General features: G+C 40.9%; 1 protein-coding gene across 3 annotated transcripts in view; it reads right to left on the reverse strand.

Annotated features, from left to right (window-relative positions):
• Window positions 1-21,061, reverse strand: part of LOC130151343 (cytochrome b5 reductase 4) — a 44,616-nt gene that overhangs the window by 11,996 nt on the left and 11,559 nt on the right. For all 3 annotated transcript variants that reach the window (XM_056343494.1, XM_056343493.1, XM_056343492.1), the window contains 5 exons: window positions 16,670-16,724; window positions 15,077-15,134; window positions 14,885-14,978; window positions 14,286-14,318; window positions 13,479-13,601 (listed from right to left, as the gene is read on the reverse strand). In XM_056343494.1, the coding sequence (XP_056199469.1) occupies window positions 13,479-13,601; window positions 14,286-14,318; window positions 14,885-14,978; window positions 15,077-15,134; window positions 16,670-16,724 (363 nt within the window). The remainder of the gene's footprint in view (window positions 1-13,478; window positions 13,602-14,285; window positions 14,319-14,884; window positions 14,979-15,076; window positions 15,135-16,669; window positions 16,725-21,061) is intronic.

Consider the following 21,061-nt stretch of genomic DNA (forward strand, 5'->3'; position numbering starts at 1 on the left):
TTATAGGCCAAGCATGACGTCCCATGGTCTGGAATACCTCTTTGACTGGTTCAGCCCAGCTGTCCTGGCCATGTCCCCTCCCAGTCTCCCGTGCCCCTCCAGCATTCTGGCTGGCAGGGCCCAAGAAATGAAGTCCTTGACTTAGTATAAACATTACCCAGTAACAACTAAAAACATCGGTGGTTATCACATTGTTCTCGTATCAGAGCCAAACACAGCACTGGACTAACGACCAAGAAGAAAGTTAACTCCATCCCAGCTGAAACCAGGACACCGCCCCACATTGCTGCACTTTCACTGCTATTAGCACAATGAGAATTTGATAAAGCTTTGCAGAATTTTTCAGGTACACAACACTGATACTTAAATGCTTACACACAACAAAATTAAATTTAACATCGGTGCCTACGCAGGCAGCACACACTTCAGCATTATCCGTAAATATTTTAGACACGAATGGGTGCTTTTTGGCTAACTAGAAATTAGGAACTCCACTTGTACATTCACATGCTTACTTAAAACAACTACAAGGTCATATGTACAGCACAAATTTTTGTTGAAACAGCTGTTTTGGAGGTGAGGACACAGATTTCAAGTACAGTGCTTTTCAACTTGTGCATCAACTAAATGCTGGGCAAAAGGTAACTGCAAAAAAGAAAGCATTAAAAGAAAAGAAAAAATCACTATGCAAGGCCTGCATTTCCACCAATGTTTTTCAAGAAACTGAGAAAGAAATCAGGGAAAACACATGGCTAATCAAAATAACTATAATCCCTTCTACATTCTTATTAGCAATGGGGATTAAAAAGCCAAAAACAAGGACAGTGGGGAAAAAGGGAAGGAACACCCTGGTATACTTAGCTTTGTTCAGAACAAAAGCAAAAAAATATTTCACCAACACCTTATAGAAACTTAAAGTACTGTGTTTTCCCTATACCCACAACAGGCTCCAAGCCAGATAAGCCATTCACTCTACCTCTATGAAAGGAGCAATAACCCGTCACTCACGCTGGAAACTATCTCTGTGGCAAAGCACTCGGTGTAAGGCTGGCAAGATGTGGACCTGTTTTAACTAAGCAGCCATGCTGAGCTATGTAATCTGCATCATTACAACGCTTCACAGTCTAAAAGAGGATTTGAAAACACAGTGGAGGCCTATGCCCTGCTGATTACAGCCAGAGGCGGGGGATCATAAGTAGGGATAAAGCAGCACTGAAGTACTTCAAAGAACAAAGGGCATAGATGCAAACCTGACCATTTAGTAGCTTTCTCTCTGGAAAGAAAAATGCTTACAAAGGTTAATTTAACAACAAATGCCAAATATTGGAAGGTGTTCCTCAACTCTCAGCTATAATACTCTATTAACTGACATAGGCCTGTTGCCATTGCCACAACAGGTTAGTGCTTGCCTACTTGGGAACAAATAGTAGTTTTTTGCCTCAGCCTTCACCAGCAAGTGCTCCAGCCACACCACCCAAGATGCAGAAAGCAAAGGCAGGGACTGGGGGAACGAAGAACTGCCCACTGTAGGAGAAGATTAGGTTCAAGACCATTTCAAGGACCTGAAGGTGCACAAGTCCATGGGACCTGATGAGATGCATCCACAGGTCCTGAGGGACTGGCAGATGAAGTGGCTAAACCTCTATCCATCAAATCTGAGAAGTTGTGGCAGTTCAGTGAAGTTCCCACCAACTGGAAAAGGGGAAACAGGGAGACCCAATGAACTACAGGCCAGTCAGTCTCACTTCTGTGCCCAGCAAGATCAGGGAGCAGATCCTCCTGCAAACTATGCTAAAGGCACATGGAAAATAAGGAGGCGATGTGGCAGCATGCTCTTCCCCCAAACCCATGCTGATCTTCTTAACAATGATCAAGTGATAACCACCAATAGTGGTTGTAATTCATGTGGCTGGGTGTGATGGGTGTATCCAACTCAAAGTGGATTTGGGGGAGGCAGACAATGACAGGACAGCAAAGGGCTAACTTGAACAATGCGGCCACCCAAGAGTGCTGGTCAAGGTCCAACTCAAGCCAAGTCTGAAAGTAACTTCTGTAGTTGGTATGCACATATGACTATGAGTTAATTATCTTACTTCATAAATATGGATAGTCCAGAGCCTGTTAGTTTCTCCTGCACAGCAACAAGCGGCATAACAGAATCTCCCCTTGAGCAGGGCTGCATCTCAAGGTTACACTTCGAGGCTGAGATCCCTTACCACAACAGAATCTCAGTAGAGTGATTAACAGCATGCTAAACTTTGAAATCTTAGCCAAGTGGTAGAAAGGCTTGATTGTGCAATGTAATCCTTTGATACAAACCACTGACCAAGTCTGAGACTAAGTCTGATCTAGTTGCACCTAAACTACCCTCTGAGGAAGAGTTTAGAATGCGAGGGGGTCCTTTCTGAACCTCATGACTCAACAGAAGGGTCTCCCTGACAGTTTTGTCTGACCACGTCCTCTGTGCAGTAAATACTCAAGCATACCTTGCCACTAAATCTTGCCATACTACTGTCACATTTACTATCAAACTTTGGTAAACTGCTAGTTTATACCAATAAACATATTGCTGCTCCTCTTTTACAAGTGAAGTCTGTCTCTCTATCCATGACAGGTGATTGGTGACAACCAACATGGCTTCACTAAGGCCAAACTGTGCCTGACCAATTTGGTGGCCTTCAACAACGGGGTTACGGCATTGGTAAATAAGGGAAGAGCAACTGATGTCATCTACCTGGGCTAGTGCAAAGCATTTGACACTGTCCTGCACATTCTAAATTGGAGACACATGGATTTGATGGATGGACAGGCTACTCAGTAGATCAGGAATTGGCTGGATGGTCACTCTCAAAGAGTTGCACTCAACAGCTTGATGTCCAAGTGGAGACCGGTGACGAGTGGCATTCCTCAGGGGTTGGTACTGGGACCAGCACTGTTTAATGTCTTTGTCAGCAACATGGACACCGGGATTGAATGCACCCTCAGCAAGACTCTCAACAACACCAAGCAGTGTGGTGCAGTGAATGCCACCCAGAGGGATCTTGGCAGGTTTGAGAGGTAGGCCCACGTGAACCTCATGAAGTTCAACAAGGCCACGTGCCAGGTCCTGCATGTGGGTCAGGGCAATCCCAAGCACAAATACAGGCTGGGCAAAGAATGGATTGACTGTTGCCCTGAGGAGAAAGACTTGGGGGTGTCAGTTGATGAGAAACTCAGCGTGGCCCAGAAAGCCAACCATCTCCAGGGCTGCATCAAAAGAAGCACGGCCAGCAGGCTGAGGGAACCAATTCTCCCACTCTGCTCCACTCTCGCAAGACCCCACCTGGAGTAGTGCATCCAGCGCTGGGGCCCCCAGCATAAGAAGGACATGGACCTGTTGGAGTGAGTCCAGACAAGGCCCGTGAAGATGATCAGAGGGCTGAAGCACCTCTCCTATGAACACAGGCTTAGAGTTGGGGTTGCTCAGCCTGGAGAAGAGAAGGCTGTGCAGGGACCTGAAAGGAGCTTTCTAGTACCTGAAGGGGGCTTGTAAGAAAGCTGGAGAGGGACTTTTTACAAGGGTGTGTAGTGATAAGACAAGGGGGAATGGCTTTAAACTGGAAGAGGGTAGGTTTAGATGAGATGAAAGGAATTCTTCACTACGAGGGTGCTGAGGCACTGGCACAGGCTGCCCAGAGCAGCTGTGGCTGCCCCATCCCTGGGAGTGCTCAGGGCCAGGCTGGACGGGGCTTGGAGCAACCTGGTCTGGTGGAAGGTGGAAGGTGTCCCTGCCCATGGCAGGGGGTTGGAACTGGGTGATCCTTAAGGTCCCTTCCAACCCAAATCATTCTATGATTCTATAAATGTTATTCCCATCAGTATTTTAGAAAAGCTGGGATAATTGCTGTACAAGATAAGTGACAGCATACTGTACAAATCTAGACACAAAACTGGAGGTATTAATTGAAGATGACCAGGAATAATTTTTCCTTTTCTATCTAGAGAAGAGCATTTTTCAGCTACGCCTTTGTTTCAGCACTGCAGTATTTAAGCTCTAACCTGAAACATCAGCATGACTGTAGTATCATACTGCCTAAACAAGCCTGTAACTCAAGGGAAGTTTCATGGGATATAAGATATTGGAAGCTCAGCCCAGCAGAGAAAAAAAAAAAGCAGCAAGCTATAAAATCCCATGAGCAGGAGTACCTAAACTTCCAAAACGAGCCAAAAGAAAAAAAAAAGCAAACAGAAGAAGCCTCTTCCCTACAATCATTTCACCATTCCAGGTTTGTAACCAGTCCCAGTGAATTTTTTCATGTAAAGCCTCTCAAAATTTGACAGGTTCATATATGAGAATACTTGAGCATGACATCCTTCTAACAACACTTTCTGCGCTGAAGCAATTTCAGTGAAGCAACATTTCTTCTCCCCTCTTTTTTTCATGTTATTGAAAAATACTCAAGTCACTAGCATAAATAGTTGAGCTACTCTTGAAACAGAATGAGATGCAAAGGACATAAGCTGCAACTTAGGAAATTCCAGCTAGACATCACCATGAGATGGTCTGGTCAGACACTGGGGCAGGCTACTCAGAGAGTCTCTGTCCTTGGAGATACTGAAACGTTGACTGGAGAGCTTTGAGCAGGAGGTTGGACCACATGTCTTCCAGAGTTCCCTTTCAGCTAAGTTACTCTACGATTCTACTATTTCTTTAGGTCTTAAAGTAGAAGCACCTTGACTTTTTGTATTTTGCCACTGCACCAGCAGACACTTCTTTACTTCCTGACTTTTATCACTTGGTGATTCTTTTGAATAGGAATGGACTACAAGAAAATGTGTAATAAGTGTACATCACTTGTACATGGCCTAAATACCCAAGTCAGCCAAAATTCCTTCTTGAGTCAACACAACAACTCCTCTTAAGAGAGTCCTGCCTGACAGAGGGTTTTTGCAAGTTTCCAGTGAAGTCTTCATCAAATGCAAGAGAGAACATCAAGGAAATTTAAGCATTGCTGCAGCTCAAGTGAGCACTGCCACTGCAGTTAACTTTATCCTTAACTAGGGCTACAGTTCGAGAACAGGCACCAATTGCTGGACTTAAACAGAACAAAGCTTGAGAGGGTCTCAGTAAGCTAGCTGGCCCACTCCCCTTCCCCAGTGTTCTCCAAGAGTCGCTTAAAGACCACTTTGAGTGTTTCAGTAATTTTATCTAATTATCTTATAATAATTAAGTAACTAATAATTAACTAAGTAACTTATCTGTACTGCAGTTTCCTCATTGCAGCATTATTAGCCCAAACATTTTGTTATTCCCAGATATTCTGGATACAGTCAAAAAGCTAAAGACAGCTGGAGACTAGTTACAGAGTGCTCTGACACAATGCCCTCAATTACTGCCTGAAGGAACAGCCTTCACTATTAACATTCTCTTCTTCAGTAAGTACAGGAGCACAACCTGTCAATTCAACCACAACAGAAACAAAAGAATTTTAAACACAGAAAAGCTTTCAAACAACCAGTAATTATCCACAAAATGCCTAAAAGTTAAAGGTTTAAATGAGATGGTCCAGCTCAGCCACCCTTCTTTCTAATTGGCTTTATTTCCAAGGGTATAAATAAACCCTGCTAGAATGATCAAGCATCTAAATACACGTAGTAATGTCTGGAAATATACATTCAGGTTACTAAATCTCAACTGCGTATGCAATTTATGCATGGACTAAATTAGGATCAAATTCATTACATTGCCACAGTAGGTGGTCATAGTATTTTTCTGCATATACTCGTTTTCTTAAATTATTAAAATACCTACTAGTGAGTTATCCACTATAAATGCCTGCAGAGACATGATGTAAAGCCTCTGACATGGAATAAATCTTTATTAATAATTTTCTCAAATGTTCCATCTAACATCCTACAAACTGCTCATTTTGAATGAGCAAACATCTCAGATATACCAAAAGAATGCCTACAGCCCTGAAAAATGAAAGGTAATAATTCCATTTCATACTAATCTAGAATTAAAGCATATCAGCAAGCGTCCAGCTCTATGGGATAGGAGGAGCAGAATAAAGTCCCCACAGTCCAGGAGGAAATGGTCAGTGACCTGCTACTCCACTTAAACATGCACAAGTCTGTGGGGCAGGATGGGATCCACCCAAGGGCACCGATGGAGAAGGTGCAAGAGCTTGCCAAGCAGCTCTCGGTAATTCATCAAACGGTCCTGGCAAACTGGAGAGGCCCCAGCAGACTGGCGGTTAGCCAATGTGACAGCCACCCACAGGAAAGGCAGGAAGGAGGGTTCAGGGAGCTACAGGCCTGTCAGCCTGACCTCGGTGCTGGGGAACATTGTGGAGCAGATAATCCTGAGTGCCATCATGCAGGACAAGCAGGGGATCAGGCCCAGTCAGCAGGGGTTTATGAAAGGCAGATTCTGCTTGGCAAACCTGATCTCCTCCTGTGACAAGTTGACCCAGCAACTGGATGAGGGAAAGTCTGTGGATGTTTTCTTTACCTAGACTTTAGTAAATCCTTTGACACTGTTTCCCACAGCATGCTCCCAGAGAAACTGGCTGCTCACAGCTTGGATGGGTGCACTCTACGCTAGGTTGAAAGCTGACTGGATGGCCGAGCCCAAAGAGTGGTGGCAAACGGAGTTAACTCCAGCTGGCAGCTGGTCACAAGTGGTGTTACCCAGGGCTCAGTCCTGTTTCATGTCTTTATCAATCATCTGAATGAGGGGATCGAGTGCACCCTCAGTAAGTTTGCAAATGACAACAAGTTGAAGGGGAGTGTTGATCTGCTGGAGGGCAGGAAGGCTCTGCAGGGGGCTCTGGACAGGCTGGACAGACAGGCCGAGGCCAGCTGTATGAGCTCCAACAAGGCTCAGTGCTGGGTCCTGCCCTTGGGTCACACCAGCCCCAGGCAGCGCTACAGGCCTGGGGAAGGGTGGCTGGGAACTGCCTGGGGGAAAGGACCTGGGGGTGCTGGTCAACAGCCGGCTGAACATGAGCCAGCAGTGTGCCCAGGTGGCCGAGGGGGCCAACAGCATCCTGGCTTGTATCAGCAACAGTGTGGCCGGCAGGACCAGGGCAGTGACTGTCCCCCTGTACTGGGCACTGGTGAGGCCGCCCCTCGAACCCTGGGTTCAGGTTTGGGCCCCTCACTGCCAGACAGACGCTGAGGTGCTGGAGCGTGTCCAGAGCAGGGCAGCGGAGCTGGGGAAGGGGCTGGAGCACAAGTCTGACGAGCAGCAGCTGAGGGAACTGGGGGTGTTTAGTCTGGAGGGAAGGAGGCTGAGGGGAGACCTTATCGCTCTCTACAGCTGCCTGAAAGGAGGTTGTAGGCAGGTGGGGTGGGTCAGTTTTCCCAGACAACAAGCCACAGGACAAGAGGAAACAGCCTCGGGAGGTTTAGATTGGATATTAGGAAAAATTTCTTCACTGAGAGGGTTATCAAGCATTGGAACAGGCTGCCCAGGGAGGTGGTAGAATCACCATGGTGCTCAGGGCCATGGTTTTGTGGTAGACCTGGCAGTCCTGGGCTAATAATGGTTGGACTTGACAATCCGAAAGGTCTTTTCCAACCTAAATGATTATATATAGAAAAACTTTCTATAAAAGTGAGTTTGTTGTAATTTGTTTTTCTACAATTCTTTTGAAAAATAATACATGCTAAGATTGCAAAGTACAGTATATAAATAAACTAAGATTGCTGTCAATTCTGCAGACTTAAGAATTATTTGAAAGGATATAGGAGGTCAGTAATATAGTCCACAACACTGATCAGCTAATACTCTTCCAGATATTTGGGAGTGGAGAGAGAAGTTTAAAAAACTGATTCGCTGTTTCCTGACAATTTTCTGACCTTTCCAACCTGAACAACTTCCAACCTTTTCCACATGTAACATACTAACCTCTGCCCTCCTTTTTCGTTTTGATTTGCCATATGGAACTTTTGTCCCAGTTCATCCAATTTTTGAAAACAGAGACCTCTCTAGGTCTAAGCAAACCCCTAGTTTCAATTGTCATCTTGCTATATTAACTAAAATGATTTCATTGTCAGTGGTCCCATGGGCAAAACCAATTGGCAACGTAGAAAAGCCTTTCAACAAAAGAACACCAGCCTCCACTAGCAAGCTGAAGGAGAACAGTTGCTTTCAGCAGCCCATGAAGCCAAGTTAACTGTCAGATGCCAAAGACACATGATTTGCTATTATACATAAGCAAAAGGCACTGCTCTCTCAATTTTGGAGCGTGGTGCAAGTGCCCAGCTGCAAATCCTAATTTTCAAAGTAAAGGAAGTACTTTGTGATGAGGTTAGGTTTGATCAAACTTTCTGCAGACATCAAGTGTCAGCATCACAGTTCCTGATCTCTTCTCTGAGAAGCCACCCCTGCAGCCTCCCTGCTACCAAAACTGTGCCACGTAAACCCAACACAATCACAGGCTAGAAACGTCGCTCACTGAACTCAACTTCTTCTGCTGGAATTAAGAACTACAGCACCTTGATTCATATGCATATGAAGTGAGTTTTACTAACTAAGCTGCTGCACAAATAATGCCTTTTAGAGAGTATCTTCCTTTTCCCTACTGTTCTTCCTCATTATGAAAGGGATTTTAATTTAAGATTTTTTCTTTGAATGATGGATGTTTCTTGCTTTTCTTCAATGATAAGACTTCAGTGACAATTCTTATTTCTTCTTACTTGTTAGTCATAATCCTAGTAATAATCCTACGGCAGCAATGTTAGCCTGTTTGCTTGGGATACAGAGCTTCAAACTATAAAAGCCACATCATTCTACTGCCCCTCCATCTCTGGTAGAGGAGTTCCACCCAACCCTCAGCAAGCATGTACCACCCAGCAGTGTCTGTCAGGCAGCTGAAAGTTAACCTTTTTTTTTTTTTTTTTCAGGTTACTTGATTATGGAGCCTCACGTACTGTCAGTGCTAACAAAATGGAGATTAGACTACACAGCTGAAGGAAAGTGGCTGCCTATCATTCCCAGCAGCATCCCAGTCTTGGAGTTAAGACAACCACAAACCCTTAATGCTGACCACCAACTTACCGGTACCCTCAAATGCTTCCAGTTAATTCCTAGATTTCACAAACTTGCTCCTATTAACCAAAGACGTCAGCCATGCTCTTCCCAGATGGTCTCCCTCTCTTCCCAAAACAAAGTTTCCGTTGAATCAATGCCTTCTGTACATTCCCTGGTTATGCAGCAAATAGCAGCCTGTTGCAGCACAGTCCTGGCCTACACACCTTAAGTGCTGTGTCAGCATTCTGTTCTATTACTTCCAACAAAGAAAGTCCATGAACTTCCACTTAATGTGTACTAAAAGCACTGCACAAAACTGTAAAATTACATCCTATTTCAGTACACACAGGCAACAACAACTTGATTCTTTACTGAACCCTCTAAGCATCTGCCAGTAGTTGCACACAACTGCCAATAGTTTCACACTCTTTAGGAAGAGCAGAAGTTGGTGAATAGGTTACTTTCCAAAACAGGGATCTGAGTAGAAGTTCAAAATCATTTTCAGAAAGAAGATGCTTATTCTCCATGGGGAAAAAAATACACACACACCCCGCCCCATAAGTCATCCCTACTTATGTCATTTTTCAGTTGCATATGGTTACTGCTTTTATACACATAGTCATTCCAAACCATTTTCGTAACTGGCATACAAAGTACTTAGAAATTTGTTTCTACACAGTAAAAGTGAAATTTAAAGGAAAAACTGATCAAAGAGATTTCGTATTATCACATACAGTCCCAACATCAGTTGCTTATTCTATTGGCTAAAGCTGCTAAGAAACCACAAGACATACAAAAAATTGTGATTCATTCAAATAAGTCCAAGTTTCACTTTCTGTTGACCACAACTACAGTTGTGCAGCTAACCACAAGTGAAAAACAAAAGCCTTAGATACACAGAAATACTCCTTTGTGCACATGCAATGTTTTCTTACCTCATTCAGAACAAAAAGTCTTTTGAAGGCGCATCATGAACAGATTTGTACTCAACAATGAAGTTTTATTTAAGCGGTCAGTGATGAAGGTCTTGATTTTTTTTTTAGATTTGGTAGAATTCAGTTTTTCTACAAAAACAACTACCACACTAATACAGACAAACTGAAGTCAAAAGATCTGTTTTTTCAGCTAAGATGAACAAATCTGGCTGAAATTCAAGTTCATTTAAAAAAAAAAAATAGTTCCACAACAAAAACTGATTTTAAAACATTTTTCTGTTGGTGTCTTTTTAAACAATCTTTGATAAACTGCAGGTCTATGTAACATTATTATAGTGCTTGCCTGTCACCTCCAAGACTTGGCTGCAATTTCACCTTGATATAGAAGCATGATACGCAGTGGTGATCACAACCTATCCCCTCATGAGTGGGTTTCCATATCTTAATTCCCAGAAAAGGCACCTACAAGAAAATCAAGTCTTAATACCTACGAGAAAAACTGCACTCTATCACTGTGTTGTGTGGTTTGGGGTTTTTTTATGTGGTTTTTGTTTGGTTGGTTGGGTGGGGTTTGGGTTTTTTTGTTGAGAAACTTCTACCTTTTTTTTAATACTGCACTTAAATTTCACAGGATGCTGACACTACAACCATTAGTTTTTGGTTTTGCTTTCTAGTGACCAGTTTCATAATAGCTACTTAAGAGTAATGTCACCAACTTCCCTACACTAACAAACTAATTATATCGAATCGTGCTTCCTATGCAATACTGTTGGGTATAAATAATTATTCCTCCAGGAAACTAAGCACTCAATCCTTTTTAAGAGCAGAAGCAATATTGAATATTCTTCTGAATCTACTGATCCACCCTAAGATACGGTGTAGAACCCTGAAATTACAGTGATTTTTTTAAAATATCCCCCTCAATTTAGAAGAAATTCCATGATTTTGTTCTTGTTCTTTCTTCCAAATTAACTAACAGATACACTGGGCAAAACGTTAGACTAAACTCAGCAGCAATTTGAGAGTCCACAGGCAATTTATCTGGGAGTATGACTTTCCCAGCTTAAGGGGAAAAAACTAAGGGCTTACGTTAATTATTTCTTCATAACAAAGCTACCATAGGCTTCCAGTATCATATCTGCATTATATCATTGTCTCTGAAGAAAGAGTTTCATCACTTTTTTGTAAAATTCAGAATTGGCTGTTGTAAAAATAAAAATTAAACAAAAGTATAGAGGCTTGGAGGAGTGTGGTGGCACACTAGGAGAGCTCCTACTGTGGGCACAAGTAAATAGGCAAACCACATGCATACAACCTTGATAATACTACTACTGTCCCACCATGCAAATTAAACTAAAGCTTAATTTGCATTATGGAGAGCCTCTCTATCTGCAACATACTTCATAGTATGCATTTCTGCAGTTTATCAAAGAACAATCTAATATTCTCTTCAAAGACCTATTTAACTTCATATATAAAGTGCATCAATTCATTTATGAGGTCAGAATTACTTAGCAGGCTGGAAGTCTTGATTATTTTATTTCTGGAATAAAGTGATACTGCTTCAGAAAAAGTAGTTTTGCATACAAAACCAACTGCACGCCCAAAGACGAGGAAATTACCCAGAGTTGTGAATTACTGTTTCTGTGTTTACACTGTGCAAGGTACCAGTTTCTTCACCCGTAACATTATTTTGCTCCTACAGAACTGGAAGCAAAATTGACAACACTGCAATTTACAGTAAGGGAGCACAATCCCAAGCAGAAAACAGGGTGGCTACCTAAGACTAAACTGAGGCAACAGAAGCCTCCAGCACGTAGATTTTATGGCCGAGCTCAAAGCACAGGGTTGGAATAAAGGAAAGACATCTAGCCTGAACATTCTTCCTCTATAAACCTTCTGGCATGTTCAATTTTAAATTAAAATTAAAAATAAAAATTAAAAAACCTGCAGAACAGAAGTTTCTGGAGTAGAGATTTAAAAGCCATAGGTATCAATATATTTGCTAGATTCATCATCTTTGTAATCAGGGAACCGAAGAAACTTGCGCTCAGCAAGTCCTTTAACTTAAGTTTTCTGGAGATTCAATCTAAACTGATCTGAACTCAGTCAGTGATACGTAATAAACTTGTCCAAGACCTGTAACAATTCTCTGCATAAAAGACAAATACTATGAAGAACAACTTCTTAGAAAAAACCCGCAGAATAATCATCTAGGAAGCACTGATGAATGCTCAACTCTAATACTCAATCTGGATTTTTGCCAAGCGCATCTGTCATCCTTGCCTTCCACATTTGCAAAGGACCTACAAAGCAAGTATATTCTGCACTTTATTCTTTCAGGTTATTTTCTCATTTTGTTCTCTGTAATCATGAAAAGTGATAAGGAGGGAGGAAATGAGCAATAGACTGTGGACAACATATCAGTCGAGGCGTATCCCATTCAATATAGAGGATTATATTGAAAAATATCTAGTATTACAGTGGATGACTCAACAGTTTCTGAAACTCTCATAAGGAGAACTACATTCTACATTAGCTAAAGGCAGCTAAAGAGACGTGCTTTTATGCTGTCGGTCTTCCTTTTTGTGCCACAGTAATGTCTCAACTTTTAAAGGCCCAAGTGGCATAACTGAGAGCCAATAAGAGGTATACAACATAGTGATCAACATTTAATTAGCTCTTAAAAGTGTACAGCTTTGCTTTCACGCATAAGGCAGACTAACATCAAACAGTCAATTTTTGAGCATTACTAAAGGGCCAAGAGGGCTTTTGCGAAACTGGACAGCTGCAATAACATCAAGAACGTGCTTATATTATATAATGTAATTGTGCAGAAATTTTTGGTTTTTAACGTCTAAATAAAAACCACACTGATCAGGGTAAAGTTAGGTGCTGCATCGAGTTCATACTATTCTGTTACCACAAAATGAACACCTCTATAGAATCTACTGCTTTTTGCGGACACATCGACCTGCTTAGAGCTGGCTTCGATACCTACACATGGCTTGAAGACACTTATTTAATCACAGTTCAGGTTACAAGGATGCAGTGGGCTGGAACAACATTACAGTGTTGAAAGATGTTACTGCATCTACAGTAACAGTTGGAAGTGGAGGGGTTTGTTTCTTCACTACAGGTACCCCTATAATGACTGACACAATCCATGCACTATCTCCTCAGGGTCTACTGAGTTTTTCATATGGACAGAAACCATGTTAAGCACACAGGTAGCCATGAGACGGAACAACACTCCAGCAGTCTTCACCTTCTCCTATTAGGTAGTTCCAGTCTTTCTGCAAGCCTGGAAGACCTCCGGTTCCATTGCTGGACAAAACAAAACCACACCTCTAAGCTGAACCCTCTCAAGGGGAATTCCCGAGCAGCTTTCAACAAGACCAGAAAACATTCCTGAAACAAATGAAGGTATAACTACGGAAGAAGAAAATCCTGGAAGAAAACACATATGACTAAGAAGCTCAAAAAAGTTTCAAAACAGATGGCATGGCCACGAAACTGCTTACCTCTGTCCGAGTGTTTGACAAATGTATTATGACTCTCCAAGGGCCGTCCCAGTGTTTTCCAGTTAATCTTATCCTTTTTTTTTAAGGTAATCTCTACTTTCCCAACTTTCTCAGAAATATTTACTAAAAGGGAAAAGGTTTCACACTGTTACTTTTAGTTAAATTTCGTTTAAAACCCCCATATTTTACTACTCCATTATAATGAATTTTTAGAATTAGTAATTTCTCAAAACACATGGAATTAATCTATTTTAATTAAAATACCAAATTAAATGTACTTCTAGCTATCTCTTTGTAATGTTTTACATCACATTTAAAAGAACAAGCACTAACTCACTATGCATAATAGTATCTTACTTACTAAATACATTGTGAAACACTTCACAGCCCACCACCTGGTCAAAAAAAAAGTACTCATGAATTCAGAGTCCTCATTTACTGGAAACTGGTAACCACTGCTATTTACTACTTCCTTTCTTTTCAAGGACATTTGAATGAATAATTAAATCCAAGAAAATCCCACTCTAAGCAAAGAACAGTTTACAAATATGTAACAGAACTAACTTCTAATTATTTTAACATTTAGTCATGCTCAGAGGAATTACAGAACCATCAATTTATTACTTTCACAGGCCCAAATGCCACAATTAAAAAATAGTTATTATTCAGTGTTATGGTTTGATTTGACTGCATCAAAACCTGGTGGTAAGCAAAACCGTAAAGTATCTGATGAGTGAGAAAAATAAATTGAAGTTCCACATTCTGATATTAAAGGAATACAGAAGTGCTGCAAAAGGCAGAATTTACCAGCCATGTCTTCTTGAACTGCATGATCCAAGTCTGAAATGAAGAGAAACAAACTCCATGTTAAGCAAAAACAAAATTACGTTCTCATTGTCATATACATACAGTAAAGCTAGGAATACCGAGTGAACCAATGAGCTTGGAACCCCACACATCTTTTACCTGGCCCTGAAATTTCACTCGTGACTTCTGCAGGCCTAACACAGCATTAAGAAAGGCATCATCTTCCCCATTACTTTTAACAAGGACTCATGTAAAGCTACCGATCTGCATTTATGTAAACTATTCCACTTGCCCTTTTTGAATAAGGGCATTTTAATAACCATCAAAAACATACTTGAAAAATTTTACACAAGTTTTACATCAATTTCTTACTACACTTATTCCACATATGAAAAATTCAGTGCATACTAAACAAATGACAATTTGAATTGATAAACAATGTAACTCCTTTACATCAAGGTACATTAAAGTAATCATCTCTAATGAAAGAGTAATAAAATATTAATTGCTATATGTAAAATACATATGGTCTGATGAGAGGGTTTCAATAAAGTAGAACTAAAATTCAGTACTTTCAACTGCAAAATTACAGTACCTACCAACTTCTACAAGATATGAGTGTTCATCCACGATGATCTCTCCCCTTAATCGTTTTTCTTGACAGTCAACTATCACCAACTCTGCATTCATATTCTCTCATAGGCAAGGAAAAAAAATAATTAACTTCGCCCAGAATTCAAGCTGGATTACAACTGCATCTTGTAATTCTTCCTTTCATAAAATACGCTTACCTTCTGCTTAGTATATATGACAATGGTGATCGAACTATCTGTTTGAAACCAGTCATAACTGTAAAACAAAAAAATACAGTAAAGAAAAAAAATATACACACTTTCTTTTGGCATACCAAAATATATGTAACCAGCAGTTTTGAAACAGAGCTTACTTCATGAATTTACAAGCCAAATACATTATTACTATTTTTTGAAGAAAGAAGTCCAGACCAAATAAATTTGAAAATACTATTAAAATAGAACCAGTCTAATTATGCATTCTGATAGCCAGCACATTGTAGCTAAAATTATATGGCATTGGTTTTCCTTAAAAAGCACGTGTATCCTCTTTGCAGGACATGAACCTTCCTAACAAGATGATTAAAATCTCGACTCCAGACAAAAGTAGTGGTTTCCAAGAGTTATAAATTACATGAACAAACCACAAAACCACAGCTCCCTTTCACCTCCCCAAATCAAGATTTTATATTCCTGTGTTCCCAAGCTGCCAACACCTCGCAATAAATACAGGGTAAGGTAAGAAACAGAAAGCCTTCAAATGCTAATTGTCTGTATGGCCTTACACTTCCAAGAAGCAACTTGCCCACCCTATCCCAGAAAAGCTATTCCTTTCTCTACCTGTTTTCACAATCTCGTGCCTGGCTCTCCACCATAGACACCTTAGTCCTCACTTCCAGCTGGGTTGCAATCCCAGCCAGTGAAAGCTAATTCTGTCCGCACAACAAAGCTAACACCTCACATCTACGCTACTGCTGTCTTTTGCCTTCCCCAATGTCCTAACCACTTCTGTCCACTTTTTGGACTCCTGGACCAGAAAAAGCAGGCAGAGGGGGAGGATGCTCTGCACACCATCCAGTCACAACATACACCAGAACATGAAAGACACACAGGAAGAAAGGCAGCACAGTTTGGGGAGCACTCCAGAAGATAAGCCACGTTCCAGTTGCTCATAGGCCACAATATTTCATATGACTGCGTGTAACTGGCCCAAAGATTACACATTCACAGGAGATTTTAATGCCAAGTGAGAAACCAAACCGTGGCAACTCAAGGCACCATGGAGTAAAATGATACCTCAGTGACAACAGCAGGCATATCACAGTGGGGGTTTAGGACCTGCTTTACTTTGCATATTGTAGAAACCTGAATACAGCTGTGACATCTTAATCTATTCCAGCTTGAAGTACTCTTCCAAGGCATGCCAACTCAGCTGTTTACGGACAAAGTAACTGAAGTCAAAAAAGTAATCAGCTTGGTTGCAATCACTTTGCAGGACTTTCTCAGGAAGCAAGGCTGAGGAGCCTGCAAATATAAGCCATATGTTTATATACGAGGCAAGGCAGTGCAAGTGTTAGAAACCAACAGAGCAAGCCAGAAACCTTGCATCATCATCTGCCTGTACAGACAATATGACATTTGGCAAGTTGTTTAAACCTGAACCTCAACTGTTCTATTTACAAGAGGATGGTACATACTCATTTGGCTGAAGCATCAAGAACAAACCCATGGAAGAAGTTGCCTGCATTTACTACGAACTGCAGAGAACTATTAAACAGTATGTACAACAGAGAATGAAAGACAAAGGTTTACCTTGGAGTTAAATCTTTAGCAGAAGCACCCAGTACTTTCCTCTCAGGAAGCATGCCTACGAAGAGCAGAGAGTCGTTAAATTATTTGCTGTGATGCTTGCTTAATACAAAACATAATCAGAGATGTTTTAGTGGTTTTAAATTGAATGTTCTAAACACTCCCTCCACAATATTTATTTCCACAGGCAGCCAGAAGTATCCATGTACTTTTTTCATTTGTTTTTACTCAGCACTTTCTCTTGGAGGGCAAGCTCCTAGAACATGAAGTTCTGCTTCAGAAATAAAGAGTTCCATACGCCACAGAACCTGTGTGTGCTGCCCTTCTGGTACATGTAGCTTGGTCTGATTTTCACCTGTTATTAGCTTGTGTTTTCATATTTTTTGATAGTGAAGCACAGAAAAAAGGGTATCTGAATTAATGTCCTTTAACAGAACTATTTGTTTATACATCCAGATGAACAAATTAAACTGAGGACACGTGGTGTAACCTAATTCACAAGTAAAATTTCACATCAGTCAGGTGAAAATACCAGTCTTAATCTCTCTACTTTGCTAGGAATTTTCATAGAATTCAGCTAGTCACTTTAATTATTAAACAATATTGAACAGTCTGAAAAAGCCTTTGCTGGAAGGTAATACTTGGTCAGTCTTTGAAAATGTCAACTGTACTAATCTCTGACCTAATCCAGACTGAACATACTTGGCAAAAACTTGAGCAGAGATGACAGATAAAAGCAATGGCAATCCTTCATCCATTTTAACACCAAAGTTACACAGAATCACCATGGAGGAAGCTGAACAGACTGAAATATAGTAGCACTTGTAACAGCACATGAACAGCAGGATTTTTCCTGGACCGTGGTTAGGCAGAGGTCTAAGACAGCAGTTGGTGACTGCTGCTTTCAAGCTCATTCAAAGGCAAACCTTGCAAATTTGAAATGGCTTTGCATGAAATAATTAACGTACAAATTCTCAGTTACCTAGATGACTACCTTCTAAATGCCAGTAAGTTTTGTAGCTTGACTACAACGTTAAACACTGTAATTGAGAGGGTCCACAGTGTAGAAAGCAGATAAAAAACAAGACAGCACGGCTCTGGTCTAATCCAATCTGTCAAAACTATTTGATCATCCAGATGGGGGAATTAACCCAAAGCAATTAAAACTCGTTGGAATTACTTATTCTTTGATCCTTAATTACCCTTAAGTACATACCATCTGCAGCTGCCAAGGAAGCTAAATGGCAGAGCCTTCAGGTCATAGCAAAAGAAAACCAACTGCCTAACAATAAAAAGCCTTCTCAAAGGCTAAGCCTTTCTTGAGGACATATATCATATGCTTAGGTTGGCCTCCGTGGATAAGAGGAATTCATGGTCATACATGCTCCTGTTTGCTTTTGCAGGTCAACAGAAATACATGAACAGCCACAATAAAATAGAATGTTCTGGCAAACCAAGTTATTTATGAATTATTCTGAAATACTGTAAGATGCTATGTGAAAACAAGAAGCCACACTGCAATAAGATGACAATGATTCAGGTGATCAATGAACCAATTAAAGTGCTCTACCTGTCACGGTGTTCACAAACAAAAAAAAGCTGATGGTGATGACAAAGGCTGATGGCAGACATGAAATTAAGGAGTTTAAGGTGACCAGGAAGAACAGCAGAATTACAACTCTGAATCTCATGAGAGCAAACTTCAGCTTGGTCTGGGAACTGCTTTGCTGAATCCCATGGAATAACAAAGCTAGTGATAGAATTTCTCATGTTATCCTTGTACGCACATCGGAGAAACCTGGATTTGACAGGTGGATTATAATCTGGATAGAAAATTAATAGACCTGCTAGTCACAAAATGCATGATCAGCAGTACGATGTCCAACTGGTGGCTAGTTACAGCTGGTATTCCCTAGGGAACAGGGAATTCCGATACCATTTGACACTGTCATTAGCAGCCTGAAGGGCACACACTGTCTCACTGTCAGGAAGTATGTGAGCAGTAACAAATCATGGGAAGCAGTTGAAACCCAAAAGGTTATGGCTACCATTCAAAGAGACCCAGAGAGACTGAAGAAATGGGCTGACAAAAGCTCCACAAAGCTCAAAAGCAAATGCAAAATTCTGCACTTGAGGAAAAAAATAAATAATATCTGATACAACGAAACAAGTGGGAGGCCTGACTGGATAGAAAGGAGCTTTGCAGAAGACCTTCCAAGGGCTTAGTAGACAAGCCTAACTTGGGTAGATACTTCATCTTTGTGGTGATGAAGGCCAACTTTATCCTGGGCAAGAGCACAGTAATGAGTTCAAGGGAAGCAAGTCTTCATCTCTGTTCAGCATTTGCGAGACCACATCTGGAGTACTCTGTCCAGTTTTGGCTCTCCAGTGCTGGACAGACGTTGATACACCAGATCGAGTCCAGGGAAAGACCACCAAAATGGCCAGTAGCTGGACCACAGGATATATGAAAAAGGAAGCTGAGGAAACTGTGTGTGCTCAGCCTGCAGAAAAAAAGGCTAAGGGGGAAAATCCAGCTGCACTCTTCCAACTACCTACAGAGAAGGGGGTGGGAGAGAAGGAAATATAGAGAAGACTGTCCTTCTCTGAGATACTCTGGCTAAGACAAGTAACAGCAAAATTTCTGCTTATGTATATGGTGGGGAAGAAAAAACAAAACACCATACCTCTTTGCTTCCCATGGGGGGTGTGTGTGTGTGTGTGTGTGTGCTCATGAGCACTCTGATCTAGTATTGAACTTTACCCTGCTTTGAGCAGGAGACTGGGCTGAACAAGCTCCAGATGTTCCTTCCATTCTAAACTATTTTAGGATGCTCTGAAGGCTTTCTGTACCTATTGTTTTCTTTGTTCTTACAAGGCCCAGAACGAGCATGACCCGTATGTAAAGTCCAAATATTGCTAAGAAAAATAGGAACACCTATATTACTTATGCTAAAGAATTCCAGCTGGTTCAACCTCAAAGTTCAGCTTTCTGTACTTGAAACTCTAGCTCAAACTCCCCTCTGATCATCCTTTTCCAGACTGTAAGATTTTTCAAGGTCTGATGTGCATATGCTCGAACAGCAGCTTGTTTTCAGATGGTGGAACTCCCCAACTAATTTTTTTTTTTAGTTAATACTACTATTACAAAAATCATCATCATAGTAGTTTGGACAAAAGAAAAATTAACTTTAGCTCAAAAGTGCAAAGCTGAAAAAGTAATTTTTAAAATATATCTTTGATACACATCTATTCTCAAACAAATATGAAGTTTTTAGGCATGCTTTGGTAATGGCAGCGTTTTGAAATGTTTATGTCTTTAGTTTGAAACTCAAGTATGAACAGATGTTGAAGAGCACATTAGGCTACACCTACACTGCTATCACTAGCAATATATTCTGAAAACTTCAGCTTTAACTGCCACTAACATTACCTACAACCGATGCGCACAAAAATCAAGGATACATTTAAGTTGATGATCTGAGCACGCTCCAAATATAATTATTATTTATTCATTTTAGATTGGTAAGACAAACACATCTTCACTAGTGCCAACAACTTCCAAAGAAGCCTATGGCATGGGCTCTGGTTTTCTTGCCCACTTTCAGTGGTGCTTACTTCTAAAGTAATTATTCTGACTTAAATTTACAAGAGCTAAGCACAGAGACACAACAACTGAATATGAAACACCTCATGGAAGGTAACCTCAGGAAATGATCTCTCCAATTTTGGAGAAAGTCTTGCCAAATAGGTAAAGTAAATACAACAAGCAAGCATCAGTATTTGGCAATTTCACTGGAAACTACCATCAGAATCATACCCTATGTCTCCTGACACATCTGGACAAGAAATGCTATTGGTAAGAGCGGGGAGAAAGCAAGATGGAAGAGAAACGGAACGTCACTTATTTCTGTTTACCTGGATTCACTGTGAATATGAAAGATGCATAGGAAAGCTCTGCGACAGCTAGACAAGCACAAAACCTAAAGAACTGGTGAACCAAAGTAACCAAGAGAAGAACATTGAAATAGATGGTAAAATCAGTTACTTGAATACAAAATATTTATCATGTATTAATGTGTACTAGCTGCTACCGATATCATTCCAATAGAGTAAAGCGGAGTTTATTTTCTAATCCCCCCAGTTCTTCAAAGCCAGATTAACAGGTTGCAGCAACTTGATCGTTGCTGAAGAGAAAAAGGTAGTCAGGCAGCAGACCCTCTCAAAGTTTAGTTTAACATCTTACAAGGCTATAGAGTAAAACAGGAACAAATAAAATCAGTCTTGCTTATATGATGTATGTTCAACTTTTTGTGTAGCCCAATACTTGTAGCACACTAAAAGGTAAACTGCCTTTTAGAAGTCAGATACAACATTCACAGAACACAATGAGAG

This window comes from Falco biarmicus, chromosome 6, assembly GCF_023638135.1.
Source record: "Falco biarmicus isolate bFalBia1 chromosome 6, bFalBia1.pri, whole genome shotgun sequence".
Classification (NCBI taxonomy): domain Eukaryota; kingdom Metazoa; phylum Chordata; class Aves; order Falconiformes; family Falconidae; genus Falco; species Falco biarmicus.